Here is a 23,803-nt window from a genome sequence, read left to right on the forward strand (position 1 = left end):
ATGAGTAACCTTACTATCATCTTAATTATCTAAAGTGGTTTTTATCCGATTTTGTGATTTTATGGAAAATGAGTTTAAATGGTAAATCTTTATGTTTTATAAGCAAAATGTGATTAAATGAAAATGATTTTATAAAATTGTCTTGAAATTGAAAGATGGTTTTGAAAATGGAGTAATTAGAGACTAAATTGTTGTGTTATAAATCATGGTTTGAATTGAATGGCTTATGATAATATTGGCATGAATGGTTGATTTGGTAAATGTGTTGAAAATGTGTGAACTATTAATTTGCCTTGAGAGGCTATAAAATAAAATAATTGCCATGTCATGCTATTGCAAATTTTATTGTATGGGAGTTCTAAGTCGTGACAGAATTAATTGTTGTGCATTATGTTTAGGTGGTGAAACTTTCGATAAGAGTAAGGAGATTGTACCCGGAGACCGAGACTAGGAGTATTTCGACTCCCGATATCGTGAGTAACCTTATTGTCGTCTTAATTATCTAAAGTAGTTTTTATTCGTTTTTGTGATTTTATAGAAAAATGAGTTTAAATGGTAAATCCTTATGTTTTATAAGTAAAATGTGATTAAATGAAGTGAGTTTTATAAATCATTTTGAAATTGAATGATGATTTTAGAAATTGAGTAATTAGAGACTGTTTGATTGTGTTGTAAATTTATGGTTTGAATTGAATGGCTTATGGTGATATTGGCATGAATGGCTGAATTGGAAATTGTGTTGAAATTGTATGAACTGTTTGTTTTGCCTTAATAGGTTGAGTAGTAATATAATTGCCATGTCATGTTGTCGAAATTTGTATTGATTTGGTGGGATATTGATTAGTCACTGCAGTGGTGGGTTTTCATGGACCAGCCTATTAGAGAGGGGCACGGTAAACTCGGTTATATTTTACTTCGGTACGAGAGGCGCGGAGGGTATCTCCTGAGGTAAAGCTTTAGAGTTCACTACACGCTAAACCACCACATGAGAGTGAACGCAGCTAACACCAAGGAACGGCTATGCTTTTAAACGTAAAAATGAATTTTATGCGTATATGAACTTTTCTTTAATAGCCTTGGCGGACTCAGTTGGATGCCCCGGCCAAGGTATCCCCGAGAATGAGTTTTGGCACGAGCCAAATTTTTAAGAAATTCATAAGCCATGTTGATTATTTGAGTAAAATGAATTTATTTTGTTTAGTTGAAATGAGTTTGAAACATTATGAATCATAGTACGATGAAGTATTTTAAGTTGTCTCCATTTACTCGACTTTAGATATTTTAGATGATGTTTGTTTACTCATTGGGTTTATATAAACTCACCATCCTCATTTCCACCCATTTCAGGCTCAGGATAGTCTGTAGATAGCTGATTTCGTCGAGGGCTACAATTGGATTTGCATCCTTAAAAATCGTAGGTTCGCAGCCTTCGTTACTTTTGGTCATTCGGGCCCCACATGTCATTGTAAATTAAATTACACACTTTGGCTCACTGTGTTATTGTATGAACGAATTTATTTAGCTTTTACGCTACAAAAACTATTTACGGATAACTCTATAAATATTGTTTCATAAGAAAATGGAATATTTTATTTAATATTTTTATTTTATTCTAATAGCTATCATTTCACTTTAAATGAATGTTTTAGACATCTAAACTTATTTTTGGTTATGAAATATGTATCTTTCACTCATATACTACATTTTTAGATGGTTTCAAAATTTTTGAGAAAAAATTACCAAAATACTCCTGTGAGACGAAAATTATTTTTTTATTGTTTTGGTTTGGAAATAGCTTAAAATCTTTTAAAAAATTATATTAGCAACTGTTGCTGGCAGGGGAGGTGAGAAAACTGATATTAAAGCCTTGTGAGGTTTCGGTTGGCATTCCGGATAATGAATGTCTATCGAGACATCGCGACGGTTGTCACGAGCTCGATGAGAGTACCAGGTCGTGACAACATCCCTTGTTACGCATAGGGATCCATGTGTTCACGTGCCTTGGACTACATTTTCCTTTATTCATCCCTATCTCTATCCAAGATTCAATATAATAATCCTCATAGTGAATGTCAACATTCTTGTTATGCCTATGCACAACTTCATATCGTTTATATCATTTCCAATTATATGCTTCAGTTTCATCGTACCATTTATCCTTGCATCACAATGTCATTAATCACATCTCACTTGCTAAATGTCATTTGCATTAAATTGTAATCCGGTATTTGTATATGCTTTATAATCTCGTTGATCTTTCAAAGGTTTATCTTTATTGGATCATTGCATCTTATGCAATACCACAATCTCTAAAAGTCATCCTTATTTCTCAATTATTCTTCATACCTCTAACATATATATATTATATCCTTGTTACATTTTGACTTTAATGAATCACTTAAAAGTTAGACTCATTTGAATCATGCATGCCTTAAGCATTTTTGAATTCCAATTTCCATACTACCTTAGGAAGTTTTTATTATTGGACTTCATTATCCAAATTATCTTCGATCTTCCTTTGTTCTATTCTTTCATACTAATTTGACATCATTTTCCCTGGACCAATCTGCAGTTTGTATTTGAAACTGCAAGACTTGAAACAAGGTTCTCCTTAAGAACTTTTCAACGTCAATACGAATCTCACTTTCAGCTTACGACTTTTTCTTAGTAACCACATAACTTAATTCTTGCTTTCACAAGATCCATAGCAGAACTACTCTTGAGTATTTCCTTGGGGATACCTATCTTAAACTCATATCTCACCGCATTTGATCACTTAACCCGTGACTTAGCCGTTAGGCTCTTCAGCAAGTTTCAAAAATTGCACATTTTATACTTGCCGTGTATGATTAGAAATTTCTTCTCAAAGATGTTTGTGCATTCTTGAAACACTTAGTCTCTTATTTGCTCCTTAACATCTCGACCATATCGTTCTATAGACATGCACTTATTCTTAAAGGTATATAAATATGTACTCATCCATTCAATCCCCAACTCATCTTCATAGGTTTCTAAAGTGCCACACAATTGGCGTTGTGTTGTTACTAACCCTTTTTATTTAGCTGAGTCAAGACAAGAACTGTAAATTCTCATAATGATATTCTGGATAAACCCATTTGCTATACCACCCTTGTAATCCTTCATTCACACTTTCATTACTTGGTATTGACATCCCCTACCCATCTCTCATATATTCATCTAACTCTTCGCTTACTTTTTCCTTAGCCTTTAACAAGGCTTAATCTCTCGTCTCCTTTATTTCGTAGGATTTGACTTTGGTCAACATATTATCCATCTTAATACTTCACATGGTATCTTTTCTCAATGTAGCCATCTCAAGAATCTTTCAATTTCTCTTTTAATTATATGCCTATATACAAGGCGATAAAGAAACTTTTCAATTCATTCATGTAAACATTCTCCGGAATATTTAAAACTCCCAAATAACAAAGCTCAATGAACAATGACCATAATTCAACTTGTAAGCTCATTATCGTGCCACTCCCATCTTGCTCATGCAACATCGAAATAAGGTATTTGTAGCACTGCAGTGCTAGACAGTCAGTGCTATAAAGTTAGTGCTATAGCGCTGTGGCTGCTGGAAATTTCTTCCATGAATAAGTTCTTCCATTTTTAAAGTTACTACAGGGATCATGCTCAACCATTTGGCTTTCCTCCAGGCCTATCCCACAATTTTCATGACCAGGCATATCTTTTCTTTTGCTTATCATATGCACTAAGCTGAGTTAATATTTTCAAGCTCCTTTTATCCTTTAACATTTATCTTCGACCAATAAGTTCCACCTTAGGACAATCTTGCCATATTGTGCATCAAATTCTCAATATATAATACCACACACAAAATTATTCACCTTTTCCCAAGTTCCATAATTTAACTCCATTGGGCTATATTTGTGCCCAATTATACCTCATAATAGCACGACATCATTTTGTAACTCCCTCCAAACTTAAATTTTACAATCCTTGACATAATCACATCATCGATTCTAAGTGTCACCTATATCCTTATTGATTTCTCCCATATCCTTCCAAATTGTAATTACAACTGGGATTCAAATTTCACCTTTCCACGATTAATTGGTAATCATTTGTCAGGTCTCGTAGTTGTTTATACCATTAATGACTTTCTACGTTGATCCTTAATAATTATCTAAGGTGACCAACCATACCGCTAAAGTGAATATCCTCTCAAATTCCTCCTTACTAACGAGTGCAGCACCTCTCCCACAACATGGAGGGAAGTGTCGAACAACAGATACAGATACCTTCCTAGGACGATAATTACTTATCGTCCTTTTTCCCATCTTGTTCATGTTCTTTTTTGTCGGATCGATTTCATTACACACCAATCTTGTGAGACTCCTCAAGCTCTTAAATAATGGTTTACCTCTCGGGGAAATTGATCCACTCGAAAATCAGGTCTGGTTACTTGTTACGCTTTCACCCTCGGGCACATATCGGCTCTGAGTAGTTGAATCTAGCGATCCTTCACTAGTACTTTAAAGGGTATCAGGACTACCATCTTTTTTAGATATAGTGTGCAACCGGCGCACGTCCACCTATACGCAACCAAGTGTTGATTACTCATCCATCTATACATCATAAAAACAGGTAGGTTTCTAATGAAGCAGGGGCTCATGTAGCTTCTTGTCCTTGACTTGCATTACGCACCCACAATCCAAGGACAAGACTCTACACGAACTCCAACAACTCCGTTGACCACACAAGAATCCTTAAGATTCAACTAAACCTAGAGCTCTGATACCAACATTGTCACAGCCCAATTTCGAGCCATGACCGGTGCAAGGGACCAATGGGCTCAGCCCACCAAGCCCAAGCAAGCCTACTTACATGATCTTATACGTTAATCCATATTCCTTTAGAATCCAAAATTCATAATGCTCAATTACAATTCCTTTGAAAACAACTCATAAAACCCAGTCATGTATTCATAATGGCATCATCAACCATTATATACATACATATAATTTGACAAGTAAATCTCAACCTTTCACAACAAGTATTCATATACACATAATTAGAACTTGACCGTCAGCGGAGTGACTCTGGGCACGATTGATATCACTTAGTGGCACATTAAACCTATTGAGCAATGTATTGGGAGGAGCACCTCGTCCTAGGATCCAATCACCTTTAACTCAAAAAACCTAAAACATGAATTTAAAAAAAAACGTGAGTACAAACTCAGTGAGTGAACATAGGAAGGGAAAAAGCAACGTTAAAGAAGGTTTAGAAATCATGATACACATCTTTGAAAACAATGCAATTTAGTTTAGCTCTTATCAAAACCCCTCATGTAAACCCTAAATGAGTCAATCACCTGAAAAAAAGGGTCCATGCTCAACAAAGGATTTAAAGAGTGAAAACTTTAATAGCATTCGTGCAATTCAAGTCAAGTAAACGACGGGTCCTCGCTGCAACGGAAAGGCATTCTCACTGCAACGAGATTTCGACCAGCATTACCCCTCCAAATCTGAGAGTTTCTCGCTGTAGCGAGAATGAATCTTGCTGCAGCGAGAAATAGAGCACCATGAAAAAGTTTCCTTTCTTTCAAGAAAAAGCCATCCTGCTAAAATGACAAAAAAAAATCAACATGAAATGCATAATAATTCCCAAAGTTCAACATGCAAGACTCACATGTGCAACACAATATACCATACTCATGAACTTTCTATAACACACATGTCTATATATGTATATATATATATATATCCATCACCATACACACCCTCCCATCATCATCAGCTCATATGCACTCCCACTAGCACATGGTTGGGTCAGCATCGGCTTATGCGCACTCCTACTCGCACATAACCGGGTCAGCATCAGCTTATACGCACTCCTACTTGCACATAGTCGGGTCAGCATCGGCTTATGCACACTCCTACTCACACATAGCCGGGTCAATATCATTACACAACATTATTCATATACATATATATATATATATCAACACAGTATAGGAGCGCATAAGTTCATCCTATTACACATTTCACATTTTCACAACATCAAAATATTTTATCACAGGCTTGTTCCCAAGGCACATGTTTTTAAAGACAAGTTGGAATAAATCATTCAATGTTTCATACCAATACAATTATGTCTCCCAAAACGATTTTGAAATGCAAGTTCACTCACCTTATGATAGCGGGTTATTACATCGCTATTTGATCGGAGGTGTCTCTGATTATTTTCACTGGCCGGTCGCTCGATGTTTACTCCGGCACGCCACCACAGTACTCTAACCTTATCTTTGCACTTCCTAGCAATAATACGAACTCAATATATTTAATTACATATGTACACGGGCAGCACTTCAACCAATTTCATATTTTCTTTTTTACTTTAGTCCTATGACACATCCTAATACAATTCTTAATAAAGAATTTTCACTTTACCTTGCTTAATTCCTTGGAATCCCACACTTTTTCTTCAATTTTCCCACCTAGGGTTTCTGTTCTTTCCTTTCCTCTTCACTTTATGCTTTGGCCAGCCATATGGGTGAGACTAAGAGAGTTTTAAATAGATTTTACAAGGAAATTCTAGAATGATCCAAGCTTGACACATGGCATGTTTCCATTGGTCCATGTGTAATACTTATCCATTAAGCAATCTCTCTCTACCACATAAACTGTTTCAATTATCCACAATGTAAAATGTTAATGGCTGAAATCCATGGGCATGACAAGTGTTAGGTGGTGTAAAATTCCAAAATTCAAACTTTACCCCCGTAAACTCGTAAAATTATCGTTTTGCGCCTAGAACATGAAAATCATCAAAAATTTTATTTCCTTGTCATTTCACCCATATTTTCATCATTCATTTATGCTTTAGGCCTACTTAAGTCATAATATTGTTTAAAACTTACTTTTATGGGCTTATTGAGAAAATGACGAAATTACCCATGATTAAGGGTATCGCGTATATTTCTATCTACGAGTCTATAAAGGTCAAGGTCTCACATAGCCTTAATTAATCTAACTTCACAACAAGCCCAATAAAAAGCAAGGAAATTTTCTTTTTACCTATTTGGGCTAGGTTAGCTTAAGCCCAAGTCTCCACCTTTCTTCTCTTTTAGGCCTACACTTCTTTGTTGCCTTTGGACCTCCTTTCATGGGCTCTTTTAATTTTTTATTATTTATTTATTTTTATTTATTTTTATTTTTTCTTCCTTACACTCACAACCAGCCACCGTTTCCTCCTCCACTCTCTCTCATTGCCGTAGCAAATTTCTGCCCCTTTCAACCTCAAAAATCAGCAGCCTAAGCTACTCATTTCACCCTCAAAATCGGTAGCCAAAACCTCAAAAATAATAGCTAAAGCTGCTCTTTTCAGCCTTCAAAAAATCAGTAGCTAAAGCTGCTCATCTCACCCTTAAAATCGATAGCCAAAACCACAAAAATTAGTAGCTAAAGCTACTCCTTTCAGTCTTCAAAAATCAGCAGCTAAAGCTGCTCATCTCACCCTCAAAATCGGTGAAAAAATAGCTCCCTCAAACTCGGCTCCTTCTCTCTTCCTTTCTTTCTTTTCTCTTCGTCACCGTTCCGCTTTTCTCTTCTTTTTCTTTCCTTTCTTCTTTCTTTTTCTCTCCCTCGGCTGTTTCTCTCCTTTTTCTTTCCTTTCTTCTTTTTCTTTCCTTTTGCTCTCTCTCACAACCGACTTCTTTCTTTCCTTCTTTTTCCTTCTTCACTTAACCGACTTTGACTTTTCCTTTTTTTTTCTTTCTTATCTTTTCTATCTTTCATCTTTATCTCATTCTTTCTTACCAACTTGGCCGGCCCCTACCACTATAAAAAAATATGTCTTGATTCTTTAATTGACCACATGGGCGGCTGCCCATGTTGGTCTTTCTCTCTTTTTTTTTTATATATACTTGTAATATTATTTTACTATTTGTTTATTTGTTTTTTCCATTTAATTTCACTACATAATCCTCCAACTTTCATATTTTAAAATTCGATCTTTTCGACACATCTAAAATTTTGATTTTCATCTATCTTCCTTCCTCTATACGTATACCATCAAAATATCGAAACTGCATTTCAACGCGATATCCTGATAATATTTAAAATATTTATTTACCCGTGCTATCTTTACTTAATAAAGACACACAGCCCCATTAACGTCATTTTTCTCTGAAATTTTCTCATTCTTTTTCTCCCCCACTTAGATTGACCATATACTCTTTCTTCATGATAAATTTTGACACTGAATAAAATGTTAATATTTTAATAATAATTTATTAATAAAATATTATTTTATTTCAAAAATTTCCTCTTGTCTCCTTGGTACCTAAAATACCTTATTATGCCTTAATTGGCATCCAATAAACTTTATTAGTCACCATATCAAGTATAGGGTATTACAATATTAGCCTACGCACACCCATCTAGGCAATCACATTCACATATGTACATACATAGTTCTTTAGCCTAGGCATGTTCAACTAGGCCTACATTCATAATACAGTACCAGTGCAGCACATTTTCCATGCGTTATGCATCACAGGCATTTAATTAACCTCCTAACTATGACAAAATTGAAGGCATTCCATAGCCAAACATTGATTCTTAGCCTCCAAACATATTTTGATTCACAAATGTGCCCAAATGGCTCGATCTTCCCTTAAACACATCAAAATAGTACAAAACTAATTAAATCCTAGCTTTCAAAAAATGCCAACTTTTTTAAAAATAACCAAATCTTCAGCAATCTGACATATAAGCTTAAATCCTTCAATTATGAGCTAAACCCATACCTTAGAAGCTGGATTGTACAATTATTTACCCCAAATCCCCAATCAACTTAAGAGGGCCAGTTTCTTCAAAGTTGGACCAAATCTAATCTAAGTTATTAATCGATTAAATTAATAGTCAATTTGTAAAAATGCTTAATCTTACCTCTAGGAGCATTTCCTAAGCTCTAATCTACTCCAATCCACTCTAAATAGCTTTGAAAATCAATTTGGGAGGTTAGCGTTTTGAGTTCTAGAGAGAGAAAAAAAAAATACATAAACTAACTTTTGGAAGTGAAAACATTTACGTCCAACACTTAGAATCCAAGATTAATTTTTGGATTTGAATGAGTTTGAAGGCTATAAAATTTGAGAGAAATTGATGGAGGAATGAAGGACAAGAAGAAAAAATGAGCAAAGTTTTATTTAGGGGCTTTTAAGCCTTTTTAAGCTGATTTGGTAGTCTATGATCGACTATAGAGGGTCTGTAGTCGATCATGCCCCAGAAATTTCGCATTTTCCCCTATTTTTCCTTTCTAGGATCGACTATAGATGGCCTATAGTCAATCTTGGGCCAAAATGCATGACTTTCCTTGCATTTTGCTTCACAGGATCGACCCTCTATGCACTAGGATTGACTTTTTAGGTCCCAATTCGTAAAAATTGTTCCTTTTAAAGCCTAAACTATCACGACCCAATTTCAAGGCCATGATCGGGGCATGGGCCCAATGGACGTAGACCACTAAGCCCAAGCAAGCCTATTTATATACTCCTGCTCATCATCCCGTCAACTATTCTTGCATTTACACATCTTATAATCTCAACCCTTAAGTACTTAATAGTAAATTATAACAATCAAAAACTGCATTTATAATGGCCCAAAATAACATTAACTATTGCCACTCATGGTGGCTTTACCAATCAAGATATACATATATGGTCTAAGACATACATCTTAGTACATTACATCACATGTACGTATTTACAAACAAAAATGACTCTAGGCTTCCAGCGGAGTGACCAAGGTGAAGGTGCAGCTACAGAATGCCAAGATACCTACTTAGGATATGAATCTACGAGGACACATTGACCTAGTTACCGGTTGCCTCCTGATCTGAAAACATGAAGTTGAAAACGGTGAGTATAAACCTAGTGAGTGAACAAAGGAAGGGAACAAGCAAAAGATAAGGAAAATTTAAAGAAAACATGATGCACTTATTTTCAAAAACAATGCAATTTAGTTTAGCTCATATTAAAACCCTTCATAAAACCCTTAATGAGTTAATCACTTTGACGATAAAGGGTCCATACATAACAAAGGATTCAAAGAGTGAAAACTTTGATAGCATTCAAGCAAGTCAAGTCAAGTAAACGATGGGTCCTCACTGCAGCGGAAAGGCATTCTCGTTGCAACGTAATTTGGGCTCAAATTATCAACTGGACGAGGGCTTCTCAACTAGTCGAGGGTTTCTCTTTAAACCCCTAATTTCAAACTTAATTAAATAAATTCCTTAATGTTGGGAGTCCATGATCAACTATGGTATTACTAAAATGGAAAATGGGGCAACAACCAAACAAGGTAACATGCAAGACAGAAGGTTTCTCACTACAGCGAGAATCCATTCTCGCTACAGCGAGATTCAAGAGGCAAAACTGAAAGTTTCCCGCTGCAACGAGAATGGATTCTCACTGCAGCGAAATTTAAGCGGCAAAACATAAACTTTCTCGCTGCAACGAGAATCAGGCCAATGTCCAAACTCGAGAGTTTTTCGCTGCTGCGAGAATGAATTTCGCTATGGTGAGAAATAGGACACTAACAACAAGTTTTCATTCTCTCAAGAAAATGCCATTTAGCTGCGAAGACAAAATCAACTTAAATATGCTTAGAAATTTCCAAGGTTCAACATGCAAGATTCACATGTATTACAACCATATACCATACTCATGAACTTTCTATAACACACATATTTACATATATATATACATCATCATGCATACCATCCCATCATCATCAGCTCATGTAAACTCGTTACTCGCACATAGCTGGGTCATCATCAGCTCATGTGCACTCCCACACGCACATAGCTGGGTCATCATTATCACACAAAATGGAACATCCAATGCATATTATATATACCAACATATTGTGATAACACATGAACCACTTATATGGAATATTTTTCACAAGATAGAAACATTTCACCAAAGGCTTGTTCCCTAGGTATATTTTAAGAAAAAGTTGGATAAAATCATTCAAATGTTTCACCCCAAATACATCTACATTTCCAAAGAAATTTTGAAATGCAAGTTCACTCACTGGTATTCGTTAAATCTTTACTCAACTCCAACTTCCTCTATTGGTCCAAATGGGGCGGTGGGACTTCGTTGGAACCTATCATCACATTGGCATCACAATTAACTCAATTCATACAACTATAAATTCTAAAGGCTATCTCCTAACTAGCTTCCAATTGCCATTAAGTGGTTATCTATTTTCACTATCCTAATCACTCTAAAATGAATGAACAACCTCAACTACAAAAAAACTAACAAGTTTAATCACTAGCCATTTTCAATACTTAAGAATCAATTTTAATTCACTACTTACCTTGGTAGCTTGTAATTCGAAATTATTTCCAATAATTTTCAAGCTATTGTAGAAGCTCCCTCTTTCTCTCTCTAAAACACCTAGCTAGTGAAAGAAAGTATTAGTTTAAGACTTTAGAGGGTTTTCAAAGCGAGAGGGTGAAAGAGCACAAAGGTTCTATGAAAGGGTGCACAAAAGCATGAAAAGTGGAGCTAGCTTGAGAGAGTTATGGAAGCTTGAAGAGAACTCCCATGGAGGATGAAAGCAACGTGAGAGGGGAGGAAGAAAAAGAAGAAGAAACTGTTGAAAAATATGAGAAGAAGCTGCTGGAAGATGATATTTATAGCTCAAGCTTATCCAATCCCTTCTTAAATTACGAAAATGCCCTTAACAAGTTGGCTTGCTATCCTCCAATATTTTGTGTAATCTTTTTACTCTTTTGACACTGGGACAAGGTCCATAATAGTCTAGAAATACTCGAGTTCACGAAACTTAAAAATTTTGACCCGAGATGAAAAATGACCATTTTGCCCCTACTTTGGAAATCATCATTATTTTTATTTCCTTTGTCATTTTATCCTTATTTTCATCATTCATTTATGCCTTAGGCCTACTTAAGCCTTAATAATGTTTGAAAGCATACTTCTAGGGCCTCACTAAAGAAATGACAAAATTACCCCTAGCCCGTGTTATCGCATCTACACCTAGTTACGGGCCTATAAGGGTCAAGGTCTCACATAAACCCATTCTAAATCTCCTCTACAACCTCAAACCATTCATATATGACTCAAATCCTTACTCAAATACTCAAGCATAAGATCAAGGCTTTAATTTAAGCATCACACTTTTGAATTCCTCAAATATGTTAATAAAATTGTTGCCTAAGTATCATAAGGCATGCTTGCTACACTTAACACATCAACATATCATTAAAGAAGTCTCCAAATATACAAAAATTTCAAGATCATTCTCTCTATAATATAATTCATACACGTACTCCGTAAGCATACACATTAGGGTTTAAATTTCACTCTTCAATAACTTAGCCCTTATCACATATAGGTCATGTCAAAAAATCAGGGGAATTACAATAATTGACCACAAATACCGCATAATCAACAACAAACTGAAAATCATACGATGATTCCACAACTATTGGGAAAAGATTATTCAAAACTTTAGGTAACAACATGTTGTGATCATTGATATGAAATGATTCAATTATATTCACTTCCTTTTTATGTCACCCATATACTATCTCTAAAAAAAAAAATTTACCACAAAGGAACATTTTCACTTGTATTGCAAAAATCAAAGACTTTCACTGCACTAAAGGCTAGGACTACACTGGTTGCAAAATATACATGAAAACATTACAGCAGATAGGTGAAAGTTTTTAGTGCCTAGATCCAAACCACAGAGAACAAATCCCACATTTATGGTATACATAATTAATAGAAAATGGTACATAATAATTTTGAACATTTTACAAACTAATGTTTGTTTTTTTTTTCCTCAATTACAAACTCATCATGATTGTCTAAGATGATACATGGAGCATAACCTTTGTGGTGTTCGGAGATGACGGTGAGAAAGTGGTTGACACATCAATAAAAAAGCTTGCTTTGCTGAACTGCTTAGACAGATATGTATTGCCTGAACCAATCATCAAAAAAAGCTATTCACTGTCACTTTGGTCACAAAATCATTGGAGACAAGAAACCTCAACTTCATAATTCAAAGTTGCAAACTTGTTGATGAATCTTAATCTAGTATTCATAATTAGCCAATTGCCTGCTTATAAATGATCTGCATCGTCGCATGACACAAAAAGAAATTCTAAGGTAGAAGAATTTCTTCTTTCCCCATTAGGCAAGCAGATCAAATAAGACCTCTTTCCAAAAGAATCACCCAACAAAAAACTGAAAATCAGGTAACTGATCTGTTACAATTTTTTTTGTATATCTTTAAAGTTTATCATTTGCTTTCCTATTCTCCATTTCTTGCTGTCTTCACACTGTCAGTTTGGTTTCTTTTGCTATGAATAACCTCTATGTGTATGATCCTTTATATTATGGCATTTATGGTTGATTTTGTGCATTAAAGTGTAGTAGGGCTTAGAAGGAGATTGCTTTGATTGATTGCGATGGTGTAGATGACTTTGTCATGGACTTATTAGAATAGAGTTTGAACTAGTATTAGTTAATGAACTAACAATTAGTTTCCTTTTTTGTTATTGTGAATATATAGCTCTGTTGACTATAAGCTTAATACTATTACCTTAAACTCACTTCCAATTTCGAATGTTCTAAGATGAGGATTGTCTTAAAACTCATGTTGATTCTGTCATTAGCTATAATCAATATATTTAGTAATACAGATCTACCAAACCAAATCTTTACTAAACAAATACTAGAGTTTTCAGCAACATTTATTGAGGAATGAAAAGGTTTGATCGAATATCTTCATGATTATTACTTCTGACTGTTGGATGATGAACAAACTTCCAATTTTAAGGTGATACCTCCTCAACAGAATTATGGCTTCTCAACTTCCGTATCTGTGTCATACAAGTATCATTTCTTTACAATGAATTACTCATATATTTACTTCCTTTCCCAATTTGTTTCACACATACTCAAATATGGCATGTCCTGTAGACACATTATCAGCATCACCATTACCATGCATACTTTTCACTTATATATGCAATATACAGTTTAATGAATTAAAGAAATGTTTATAGAGTGATCTCAAATATTGTTTTCATAATGTTTCGGCAAGGGATGAGGAAAAGCCAACTAGCCTTAACAACCTTATCTCAACAATACCGGCCCAATTTTTGTAATAGTAATCTCACTCACAACATTTACATTTATATGTAAATTGAGTTTCAAAATTTGAGACTTCTTAAAATATAATCTTCCTTTAATTGAAGTGCTGGCTGTATATGGTACAAGCAATCTTTCAAAGATGAAGAAAATGCTACCACTTAGTTTTTTGTTATATATTGTGTAGCATACTATGTTTCTGATGTGGTGTAGAACATGATCATCATCTTTTTTGAGTTTGCCTTGTTTTAACAACATCTCAAACATAGAAGAAACATTTTTGTGTTGTATAAATGCTGACTGTGTACACATAAAACACTCCTAGAATGTTTTTGCAGTATGATATATGACTGTTATGAGACAGGTTTTGGTTCCTTTAACAAAAAAACTTACTTCTGCCACAATCGTTTATTAAAATTTACACACTCGTTGCGTAGCGCAGGCCTCATTCTAGTTGAAAATGAATTTGAATGAAAGAGTGAAGCAGAATTAATTAATTAATATATAGTGGCACAATCGAAACCCATAAATTGGCTTTGCAGACTATGTTTCAAGTTCCAAGCAATAAATTCGCCTTTGATTCCAAAAAAATGCTAAATAGGACGAAAAGTAGAAACATTTTTCCATTTCCATAGCAGATTATTTCTGGTGTTGAGCACACAAGTTCTGCATTTCTACATAATAATCTTCTAACCTTTCACCTCCTTTGAAAGTTCATCACTTTTATTGAAACAGAAAAGATGAGAGCAAAGAGCACTGCAAATGCAACAATTGGGGCAGCAACAACCCCAATAAAATCATGTCTGAAACCATAATGACTTCGGATAAAGCTTTGTACTGTTTCATTTGTATCAAGCATGTCTTTCACATCTCCAAATTGTGAGGCAATCAATCCGTAGAACGTCCAAGTAAGTGGAGATGTCCAAGAATACCATCTCCACCAAACTGGAATTCTCTGTATTTCCAAGAAACAAGAATATTAAAACCAATAAAAACCACTTAAAAAAATATCAACCATTCGAGAGTAATGATGGGAAAAACTCACAGGTCTGGGGATAATGAAGCCTGCAAACAAGTTCCATAGCGAGTAGATAGCAGTGCTAACAATATAGGCGACTTGTTGGTTTGGTGTCAAAGCCACAAGCATCATAGCAAAGATTGTGTTGTCCAACAAATTGAAAAACATGAAGAACATGTACCAGAAAAACTTAGTAGCATTCCACTCAAATCCAATCATCGCATAGATTATAACACCATATGCTATAGCTAGTATGAAAAGATAAGGAAGCTCAATCACAACCTAAATCGAAAAATAAAACTGTTAGGCATACTCCTATCATATTGTGGCCGGTGCAGAATAAAATGGAACTGTATATTACTGTTTTTTTTTTTTGTTCACTTGTTTAAGTTGTCATAGAAAAGAACAATTTGAATGAACTAGATACCTGTGCTAGAGAATATGCTAGGGATGAATACATTCCTGCTGCTCTTTCTCTATAAAAGACTGTTCGTTCGATACCAACAACCGGTATCACTAAAAAGCTGTTTATGACACCAATGAAGTAAACAGAAGTGTACATAGCACCCATTGCATTAGATAAATCCTGTCGCCTTTTCCTATCAAAATGAGTTCAAGCATTGATGAAAATATTATCATGTAGTGATGCTATATAATCTTCTAAACTTCATTTTTATTTACTTAAATTCCAAGTCACCTTTTGGAGCCGAGGTCCCAGAACATACTTCCATACACTAAAGCTAAAAAAGCTGTGAACAAAAGTCTGAAAGCAGTATATGCTGTGTTGCGCCAATATGAACAATTTTGTTTCCACAAGCAAGCTTTCCATTGGGTGAGGAAACTTTGTGAGTATTTTGTAGGGAAGTAAAGCTCTTTTGTTCCTGGAGCAGGGATGCTTAGTTCTTTAATAAGAGCCTTATTTCTCCTGAAGCAGTGGAAGTTGTAGATTAGAACTTCTACAATAAATTTCGGATATAACTCTACTATGGGGTATGTGAGTTTCTTTATTCACCTATACAATTCTGACTTCCTGTATACATCATTGAGATCAATTCCTAAGTCTGATTGTGCTGACGTTGTGACCTCTAGAACCCATGTTGCCGGATTGTAACCATCCTTGATTTTACTTATTCCTTCTATCTCCTAAAAAATGACAATGAGGCATTTGAAGTATATTTGGTAATCATCCTTAATCCCTCTCTGTCAGGGCAGGGGTGGAAAAAGGAAAAGCAACAAAGAATGGTATAACATTTATATCATATAAATTGAGACATGTAGAAGCACTACCTCGAAATATTTGATTAAGTGAAAAGAATGGTGACCCAATGGCCCTGCATATATCTCTTGTCCTCCTCGTGCCATTAAAAACAACTGCAATCTCAGGTAAAATAGTTCAAGGTCACACGAAAATCTGTAATTTTTTTCTTTTTTTTTTGGGTAATTACAACTGAGAAGTGCTAATTGCAAGTCTTTAGTCTAACTGACCTCATCAAAAGCTTCAAAGATTTCAATGCTTGGTTGATGGATTGTACAGACTACGGTTCTTCCTGTGTCAACAGTGTTCCTGATTGTTCTCATGACAATGGCTGCTGCTCTTGCATCAAGACCTGAGGTTGGCTCATCCATGAATATTATTGAGGGGTTTGCCATGAGCTCAACTGCAACTGTTAGTCTCTTGCGCTGCTCCAATGATAGACCATTCACACCGGGCAACCCAACCATTGCATCCCTTAATGGCGACAATTCCATAAGTTCCATTACCTCCTCAATGAACATCTGCAACTACTAATTATAGCAATTAGAATAATGTTTTATGAGGTCAAATCACTTGACTAAAAAGTTTAAACATAGTTCATCTAGCAGCCTATTAACAAATACGAGTTGAGCTCAAGCATGTGCCTAATACATGAGCTAAGTCTCTAATCAACACCTTGCACAAGAACAGAAAATCAGCCCCAATATGTGATTAATAAGATGGACAAATTAAATGTAAACATTAAAGGCTTTGTTGTGCTAGATAATACTATGAATAATGCTTGAACTGTATTGACTTCCATTTATCCATGCAATTCTAACCAAATCCGGCCAACGCTAGCAAAAATGAGAACCACTTCGCAAAAAACCAAGGTTAGGTTTCCATCCTACGACATATATTACTATTTCAAGTAACGAAGTTGACCTTTCGAGTCCCAGAATCAACTTCAGGAGGTAGGCGAAGCCAGGCTGAGTAGATCAAGGACTCATAGATGGTAACATGGGGAGAATGAATGTCATTCTGTTCACAATAACCAAAAATTCGAGTGAATGTTTCTTTCTTCTTTTGGTACCCTGAAATTGTTATGCTTCCTTGAATGTATCCATCCGTTTTCCTGCCAGCTAGAACATCCATCAAAGTGGTTTTCCCAGCACCACTAACACCCATTAGCGCTGTCAGAATAGAAGGCCTAAATGTGCCACTTACACCTTTCAAAAGCTCTAGTCTGTCTTCATTGACACCTTGGTTTTTCATTTCCTGCAAGTCCAATTAAAAAGATAATTTTAAATTCTTAAATATACCTATTTTAGCTTCTGCAAATGTTTAGACTTGTCAAGTTTGAAGTTACCTGTGGCATGTCCACAAAGTATCTAATTGCATCAAAAGTGATCCAAAATTGTTCAAATGGAAGGACCATTCCTCTTCTCCTTCGTCTTTGGGGTACCCCTGCATTGGTTTCAAAATTCTCCGTGGATGTTATGGTAGAGGAGACTCTTCTTATCTCGTCATTTCCTTTTCCTGCAAGTCAAATATAATAGGCTTTAACCATCAAATCAATTATCTGACAAAAAACAGGCAATGTTGCAGGTAAATTATACAAGAGGAGTTTGGAGAGGAGATATTACCTGCAGATTCAGCTCCTTGGCAAGAGAGCTGGGTTTTCTTGTCATTATTATCATCTTGTTTACTTTGAAAGGTTTCTTCTGATATGAAGGCCTCACTCTTCTCAATTGCTGTAAATTAATTCACCTATAATAAATCAATAAAAGCTGATCTTTTCTTGGAAAACATTATGTAAACAAGGGCACAGCTACTTACGGTTGAGGTAAGTGAGAGCAACTGTAAAGAGGCAACAGAATACCAATGTGAATCCTATAGTTGATCCTACTCCTATCCAATACCAATATGAATCTAGAAACATTCCACGAGTCTTCAGAACAACAATGCCAAGTGTTTCTGTTGAATTTGGATAAACCTTTGAAACAAAAAGTGAAACTAATCATTACCACATTTTAGTTGAGAACTTACTTGGTATGCCTGTGGTGGTACTATTGAGACTCAAATTTCAGAAACTTACTGGATGCCTCCAACTCTCTCCGAGGAATTCATTTACTGCAAGTGCATTTTGCGCGTACATCATAGGAGATGACCAGTATACCCATATCCACCATTTCTTCACAGATTCTGGATGCACCAAAAAAGAAATGGACTTCTTACAAGGTTTCTCAGCATTAAAATTATTGTTCCATTTCTAGTTTGTGAAACGATATTAGAAATACCTTTGGAGAGGACAAAACCACCTAACACAACATAAATTATCAACCCAAGAGCAGCAAATGTGTTTCCCAAAATTGGGGTCCTACAAACAGCACCAAGGAATCGGAAAAATACAGAGGCCATTACTTTTATAAGCAACAGCAGGAGATATTGTCTGAAGAATCTGCGAGTATATTATATGCTTCTTTATATCATTGATTATTAAAAATATTAATAACAACCAAATTAATAAGTTGTTTAGAAATTAACTGTTTGTTTGATTAGCCTGTACCTGCCAACATTTGGATCATATCCAATGACATAATAAATGGGGAAAACAAAAACAGCTACTTCTATTAATGAAATGGGGAGCCTAATGGACCATGAAGGAAGAGCATATGCCCAAGGAGGATAAAGGAGAAATGCTCTTTGCTTGTAGAAAACAGGAAGCTTTGCAATGGTCATGGACGTCTCTGAAAATCCATTAAGCATGCTCACATAAAGTATGAAGAAGAGAGATCCCATGAATATCCCTCCATCACTTTGTGAATCTCTATGCATCTCAGTTCGTAGGAAGACCGTCATCGTGACAAATGCTGTTACTAATAGCTGAAATGTGATGCAAAGAAAAGTGATAGATTGTGAGATTTCATCTAAACCTCTCATTAGCATTTGACTATGGACGTCAATCTATTTCACCTGAATGAGCTTGAATATGATAACAAACGAGTTCCTCTTTGTCAGCAAGAGTTCTCTTGACATGCAAGCATTAAAAAGCTCCTTCTTTCCAACACCATACTTCTGGGTTGTTAAGGCAGCTCTGTGACTTTTGCTCCTATCAAATGGGGCGCTGATCTCAGTTTTAAGTTTCAAGCTAACATGAAATGACTTGAAGGCTTGTACAAATTCCTTGATTGTGACATATCTGTAAGGCTCATTCTCACGAGCCCAGTACTGCCCTTGATCCTTTTTTGATGTCACCTGCAAGGAAAGAACACCAGTTCAAACTTCATCTATTAATTTGTATAGTATGTTCTTTTAACAATTTACTCTTACTTCTTGAAGAAAGTCAGCCACTCCTTTCCTCTCAGGACATCTAAAGCCCATGGATTCAAAAAATTCGAGCACGTGTTCACGGGGCCCTTGATACACAATTTGTCCATCAGAGAGGAGAATAATGTCATCGAAGAGATCATAAGTCTCAGGCTGGGGCTGCAGGAGAGAGATCAAAGCGGTCCCATCAAGAACGTGGACGTAATTCTTGAGTGCATTTACGACTTGGAAAGTAGTGGAGCTGTCCAAACCAGTTGATATCTCATCCATCAACAACACCTTAGCTGGTCCAACCAGCATTTCACCTGAAATTTACTAGTCCAGATACTGTCAATCATCTTACTTAATGAAACGGTTATAAAAAAAAAAAATAGCAAATCTTCTACAAGTTTGGATTGTTTTACCTGTAGTAAGACGTTTCTTCTGCCCTCCAGATATTCCTCTTAGCATCCCATCCCCTACCAAGGTATCTGCACAGACTTCAAGTCCTAAAATCTGAGATTACAAGTGAAGTGCGTTATAACCTTTGATTGCTTCATATAGACAAGTACCATAATTCCTCACACCCCAAACAATGGTAGCAAGTTTTAAGGAGATACTATACCTTCAACACATAATCCACAACAATGTTCATCTCTTGGCCTTCTGTAGCTGCCGCCTAAAATATATGTGCGGTTCAATTTTAGGGGAAAGAGAAACTCTTGACATAAAAGAATATTTTGATTGTGAATTTCACCTTAATAAGGATTCAAAAAGGATATAGAGTTTATGTTGACCAGAAATATATATAAAAAGATTAATTCCATTCTAGGAAATGCTTAATATGTCTAAAGCAATTGAACTCACCTTCATAAATATATCAACATCAGGATCTGGCTTAATATTAGCTGCTTTCTCTCTCCTTAACAATTCCACTAGCATGTCTGCATGCACAAAGAGGAATGACAAGATCAAATAAAGCTTCTGCATCCTATTGAACAACAATATTTCCAGTAACTCTGTTCATTATTTGTGAATATGTATGCTTCAGTATTAAAAATTTAACATAATATCACATTAATTAGCACTTCTAATAAGGTTATTATCGTACGTATGAAGTTCGTGTTGCACAATAAGTCTTTTACACGTCAATTGATTTCAGGTCGAACATCCTTCCTTATACTTTTAAGATATCGATTCTTTTATCCCATCTTTTTTATATACAGAAGAACTAAAAGAGAAAAAAAAAAAAAAACATCCACTAACCATATTGTGAACCAGCCCCCTGGCATCTGGCAGAGAAAGCCAAGGTCTCTCTGACTGTCATTTCAGGTATATGGAGATCATGTTGACTTATATAAGCAGCAGACTTTTGAGGCACGAACTCTCGAAGGTCATGGCCATTATAAGTAACCCTCCCCGAGAACTGATTTTGCAAAAGGATAAAGAGAACATCAGGTTCAGGTTGGGCATACGCTAATAAGTGTAAAAGTACCAAGGTCCACTAATCTTCATTCTGTAGAAAATAGAGTTGTTTGATTCTTTTCTTCTGTAGCTCATTTTAATACCTTCTTATATTTTGAATTTAATTTCTTTAATTATTTAGTATTAAAAAATTGAAATATTATTAAAAAAAATCTTTAAATTCAGAGGTTATTCTTTCTTAATTCCAATGAGTATGAATGGCAATAAAGATCAAGGGGGCAGATGGAGCATATTATTTTATTATATATATGAGAAATAATTTTATTAAATGCGGGTGAAATACATTAAGTACTTGATATTGTACTAACCTAAGTAATAATTTGCATTATAATTAATGTTGCTACTTACGTTTGACTTTGCGCAACTGTTGAAAAGATCACGATCAAGTAAAATAATAAAAGTGAATAGCCCAAAAAAAGAAAGTCCCCCCATTATTACCCTAATGGCGTGTTTGGTATTAGTCATTCCCTCTTTATTCCTTGCACTTTTTTATTCCTTGTTTGGTGGCATTTTCCTGTTGGGAAAAAAGAGGCTTAACCATTCCCCTCCCTCCCCATTATTACCCATTAGACATTCCATGATTGATGGCATAGGAAAAAAATATAATTGGACGAAAATGTCCCTATTTAATAGAACTAATTACAACCCTAGCACTATACTTTCTTTCTTTTCTTTTTCTCCCTTATTGATATTTAATAACAATAAAAATTAAAAGATTAAAAAATGAAAAATACAAATAGAGAAATAAATTCAAATAATTAAAATAAAAAATTATATAACTAATTTAATATAAATTATTTAATAATTTAATAGTAAATTATTGATGTTTAATGAAAATAGAAATTAAAAGATGAAGACATGAAAAATAAAAAGAGAGAAAAATGATTCAAATAATTAAAATTAAAAATTGTATAACTAATTTAAAAATAAATTATTCAATCATTTAACATAGTTAAAATATTAATAATTAATAAAAATTATTGATGTTTAATGAAAAAAAATTTATTTTTATTTTTGATGAAAATAAATCTTATTATAATAAAGGGTAATTTTGTCATTTTATCATTTATTTCTTGATTATTTCAAAATTAGTTCCACCAACCAAACAGTAAAATAAATCATAATAATAATTTCTATCTTATTCTATTTCATAAACTAAATTATAAAGTAATAATTCTATTTTATTTTTACATAATAATTATTTTATTTCATTTTACGTGACAAAACGTACCCTAAGATCTTGATTAAGCATCCCAGCCAATGCCAATAAAAGTGTGGTTTTTCCTGAGCTTGGAGGACCGAGCAGCAATGTCATTCTGCAAAAACTCGTTCAAAACACTAAAAGGACAAAGTTATGACTAGAGTGCTGAGATCCTTGTCTGGTGCAATCTTTGCCAAGCACGTGAGTTTTGACCCTCCGATTTGGCATTATGGGTTACAAGCCGTTAGATCAACTTTTGGGCTTTGGTAAACCGGCAATTACCAGTTCTAACATACAAGACAGAGAGAAACTTTCAAATAAGAGCACTATACAACAAACCATTTGGGTTTCCTACCATGAATAAGCTTATGAGATGGGTGAAACATAAAGTCTTTTAAGGAATACACTTAAGCTTATGAGCTAGATGAAGGGCAATTTCTTGTGGGTTGACAATAGGTAGAGGAATTTTGATTTCATGTAATAATAAACCATTACTTGTTTTCTGAATTTAACAATTATTTTATTATCATTTTACTTCAGTTATTAAAGGTAGTTTTACTCCAATTTAATTTTACATTTATAGTTGTCAAATTTTTAAACTCTTAGGATTTAAGTGGTATATGATGTAATTTCACCCCAATTTTTATACATCTTACATTTTAATAGATATCTTAGTCTCATTTTAATTAATTGTTTGTAAACATAATAAGAATTATAATTACTAATTTGTCAATTATGGTTTGTATTTATGTGAGCGAACCCCTCCTTAATATATTTTGCCACTTGATTTTTGTCATTATAACATTCTAATTTAAATTTTGAATTGACTTAATTCACTCAAAATTAAATCTAATTATAAGTGGATAATATTATAAAATAGTTTAACTAACTCGAATTGATTCAAATAGAGATAATTTGAATTTGAGTAATTTGAAAAGTAAAGTGACTCGATTTAAAGTAATTTGTAACTTGAAATAAGGTGATAACCCAAAACTTAATTGATCAAAAACCATTTAGTATATCCTCGATTCTTGAATTTTCTTTCTCATGTTTTTTTCCTTAGTTTAATTTCTTAAAATTTAAAGTTTTGCATTATTTGGATCATTTTAAAAGCTCTGGAAACTGAGAAGTGAAAGATTTTGAAAAAAGAAAAAGAAGAAGAATGTCAGAACCAACCGGCATGGTAAACTGAAAATACCTCCAAAACTAAAACTTAGCCGGTTGCTGGCCAACGTAATTCCTGACGGATCATCACATCAATTGACCAAAGAAGCCGTTTGGTGGGAGAAATATTGATTACATTCCTGAGAATGTGATCGGATAAGTAATATAGTTTTTGAGACGGTCCACATTGAAGGGCCT

The 23,803-nt window shown here is 34.6% G+C and overlaps 1 protein-coding gene and 2 long non-coding RNA genes across 5 annotated transcripts; all 3 read right to left on the reverse strand.

Moving 5' to 3' along the window:
• LOC108662516 lies at nt 4,950–5,402 on the reverse strand. The gene is made up of 2 exons (XR_001928397.1): nt 5,363–5,402; nt 4,950–5,189 (listed from the first exon to the last, which is right to left on the reverse strand). It is a non-coding gene; the product is annotated as an uncharacterized LOC108662516 (long non-coding RNA).
• LOC108662515 lies at nt 5,793–6,482 on the reverse strand. The gene is made up of 3 exons (XR_001928396.1): nt 6,441–6,482; nt 6,181–6,304; nt 5,793–5,926 (listed from the first exon to the last, which is right to left on the reverse strand). It is a non-coding gene; the product is annotated as an uncharacterized LOC108662515 (long non-coding RNA).
• LOC18595687 (pleiotropic drug resistance protein 1) lies at nt 14,708–22,556 on the reverse strand. 3 transcript variants are annotated; one of them, XM_018123832.1, is made up of 21 exons: nt 22,472–22,556; nt 21,022–21,181; nt 20,623–20,699; nt 20,381–20,434; nt 20,181–20,271; nt 19,780–20,081; nt 19,423–19,704; nt 19,016–19,332; nt 18,747–18,826; nt 18,545–18,651; nt 18,286–18,442; nt 18,093–18,200; nt 17,816–17,985; nt 17,392–17,724; nt 16,698–16,988; nt 16,500–16,583; nt 16,225–16,355; nt 15,910–16,137; nt 15,640–15,736; nt 15,240–15,494; nt 14,708–15,149 (listed from the first exon to the last, which is right to left on the reverse strand). In XM_018123832.1, the coding sequence occupies exons 1-21, from the start codon at nt 22,553–22,555 to the stop codon at nt 14,892–14,894; spliced, it is 3,666 nt and encodes a 1,221-aa protein (XP_017979321.1). In that variant the 5' UTR covers nt 22,556; the 3' UTR covers nt 14,708–14,891. The 3 variants fall into 3 exon arrangements, with proteins under 3 accessions (XP_017979321.1, XP_017979320.1, XP_017979323.1); XM_018123831.1 differs by having other exon boundaries at nt 15,640–15,811; XM_018123834.1 differs by lacking the exons at nt 20,381–20,434; nt 22,472–22,556 and having other exon boundaries at nt 15,640–15,811; nt 21,022–21,150.

This window comes from Theobroma cacao, chromosome 6, assembly GCF_000208745.1.
Source record: "Theobroma cacao cultivar B97-61/B2 chromosome 6, Criollo_cocoa_genome_V2, whole genome shotgun sequence".
Taxonomy (NCBI): domain Eukaryota; kingdom Viridiplantae; phylum Streptophyta; class Magnoliopsida; order Malvales; family Malvaceae; genus Theobroma; species Theobroma cacao.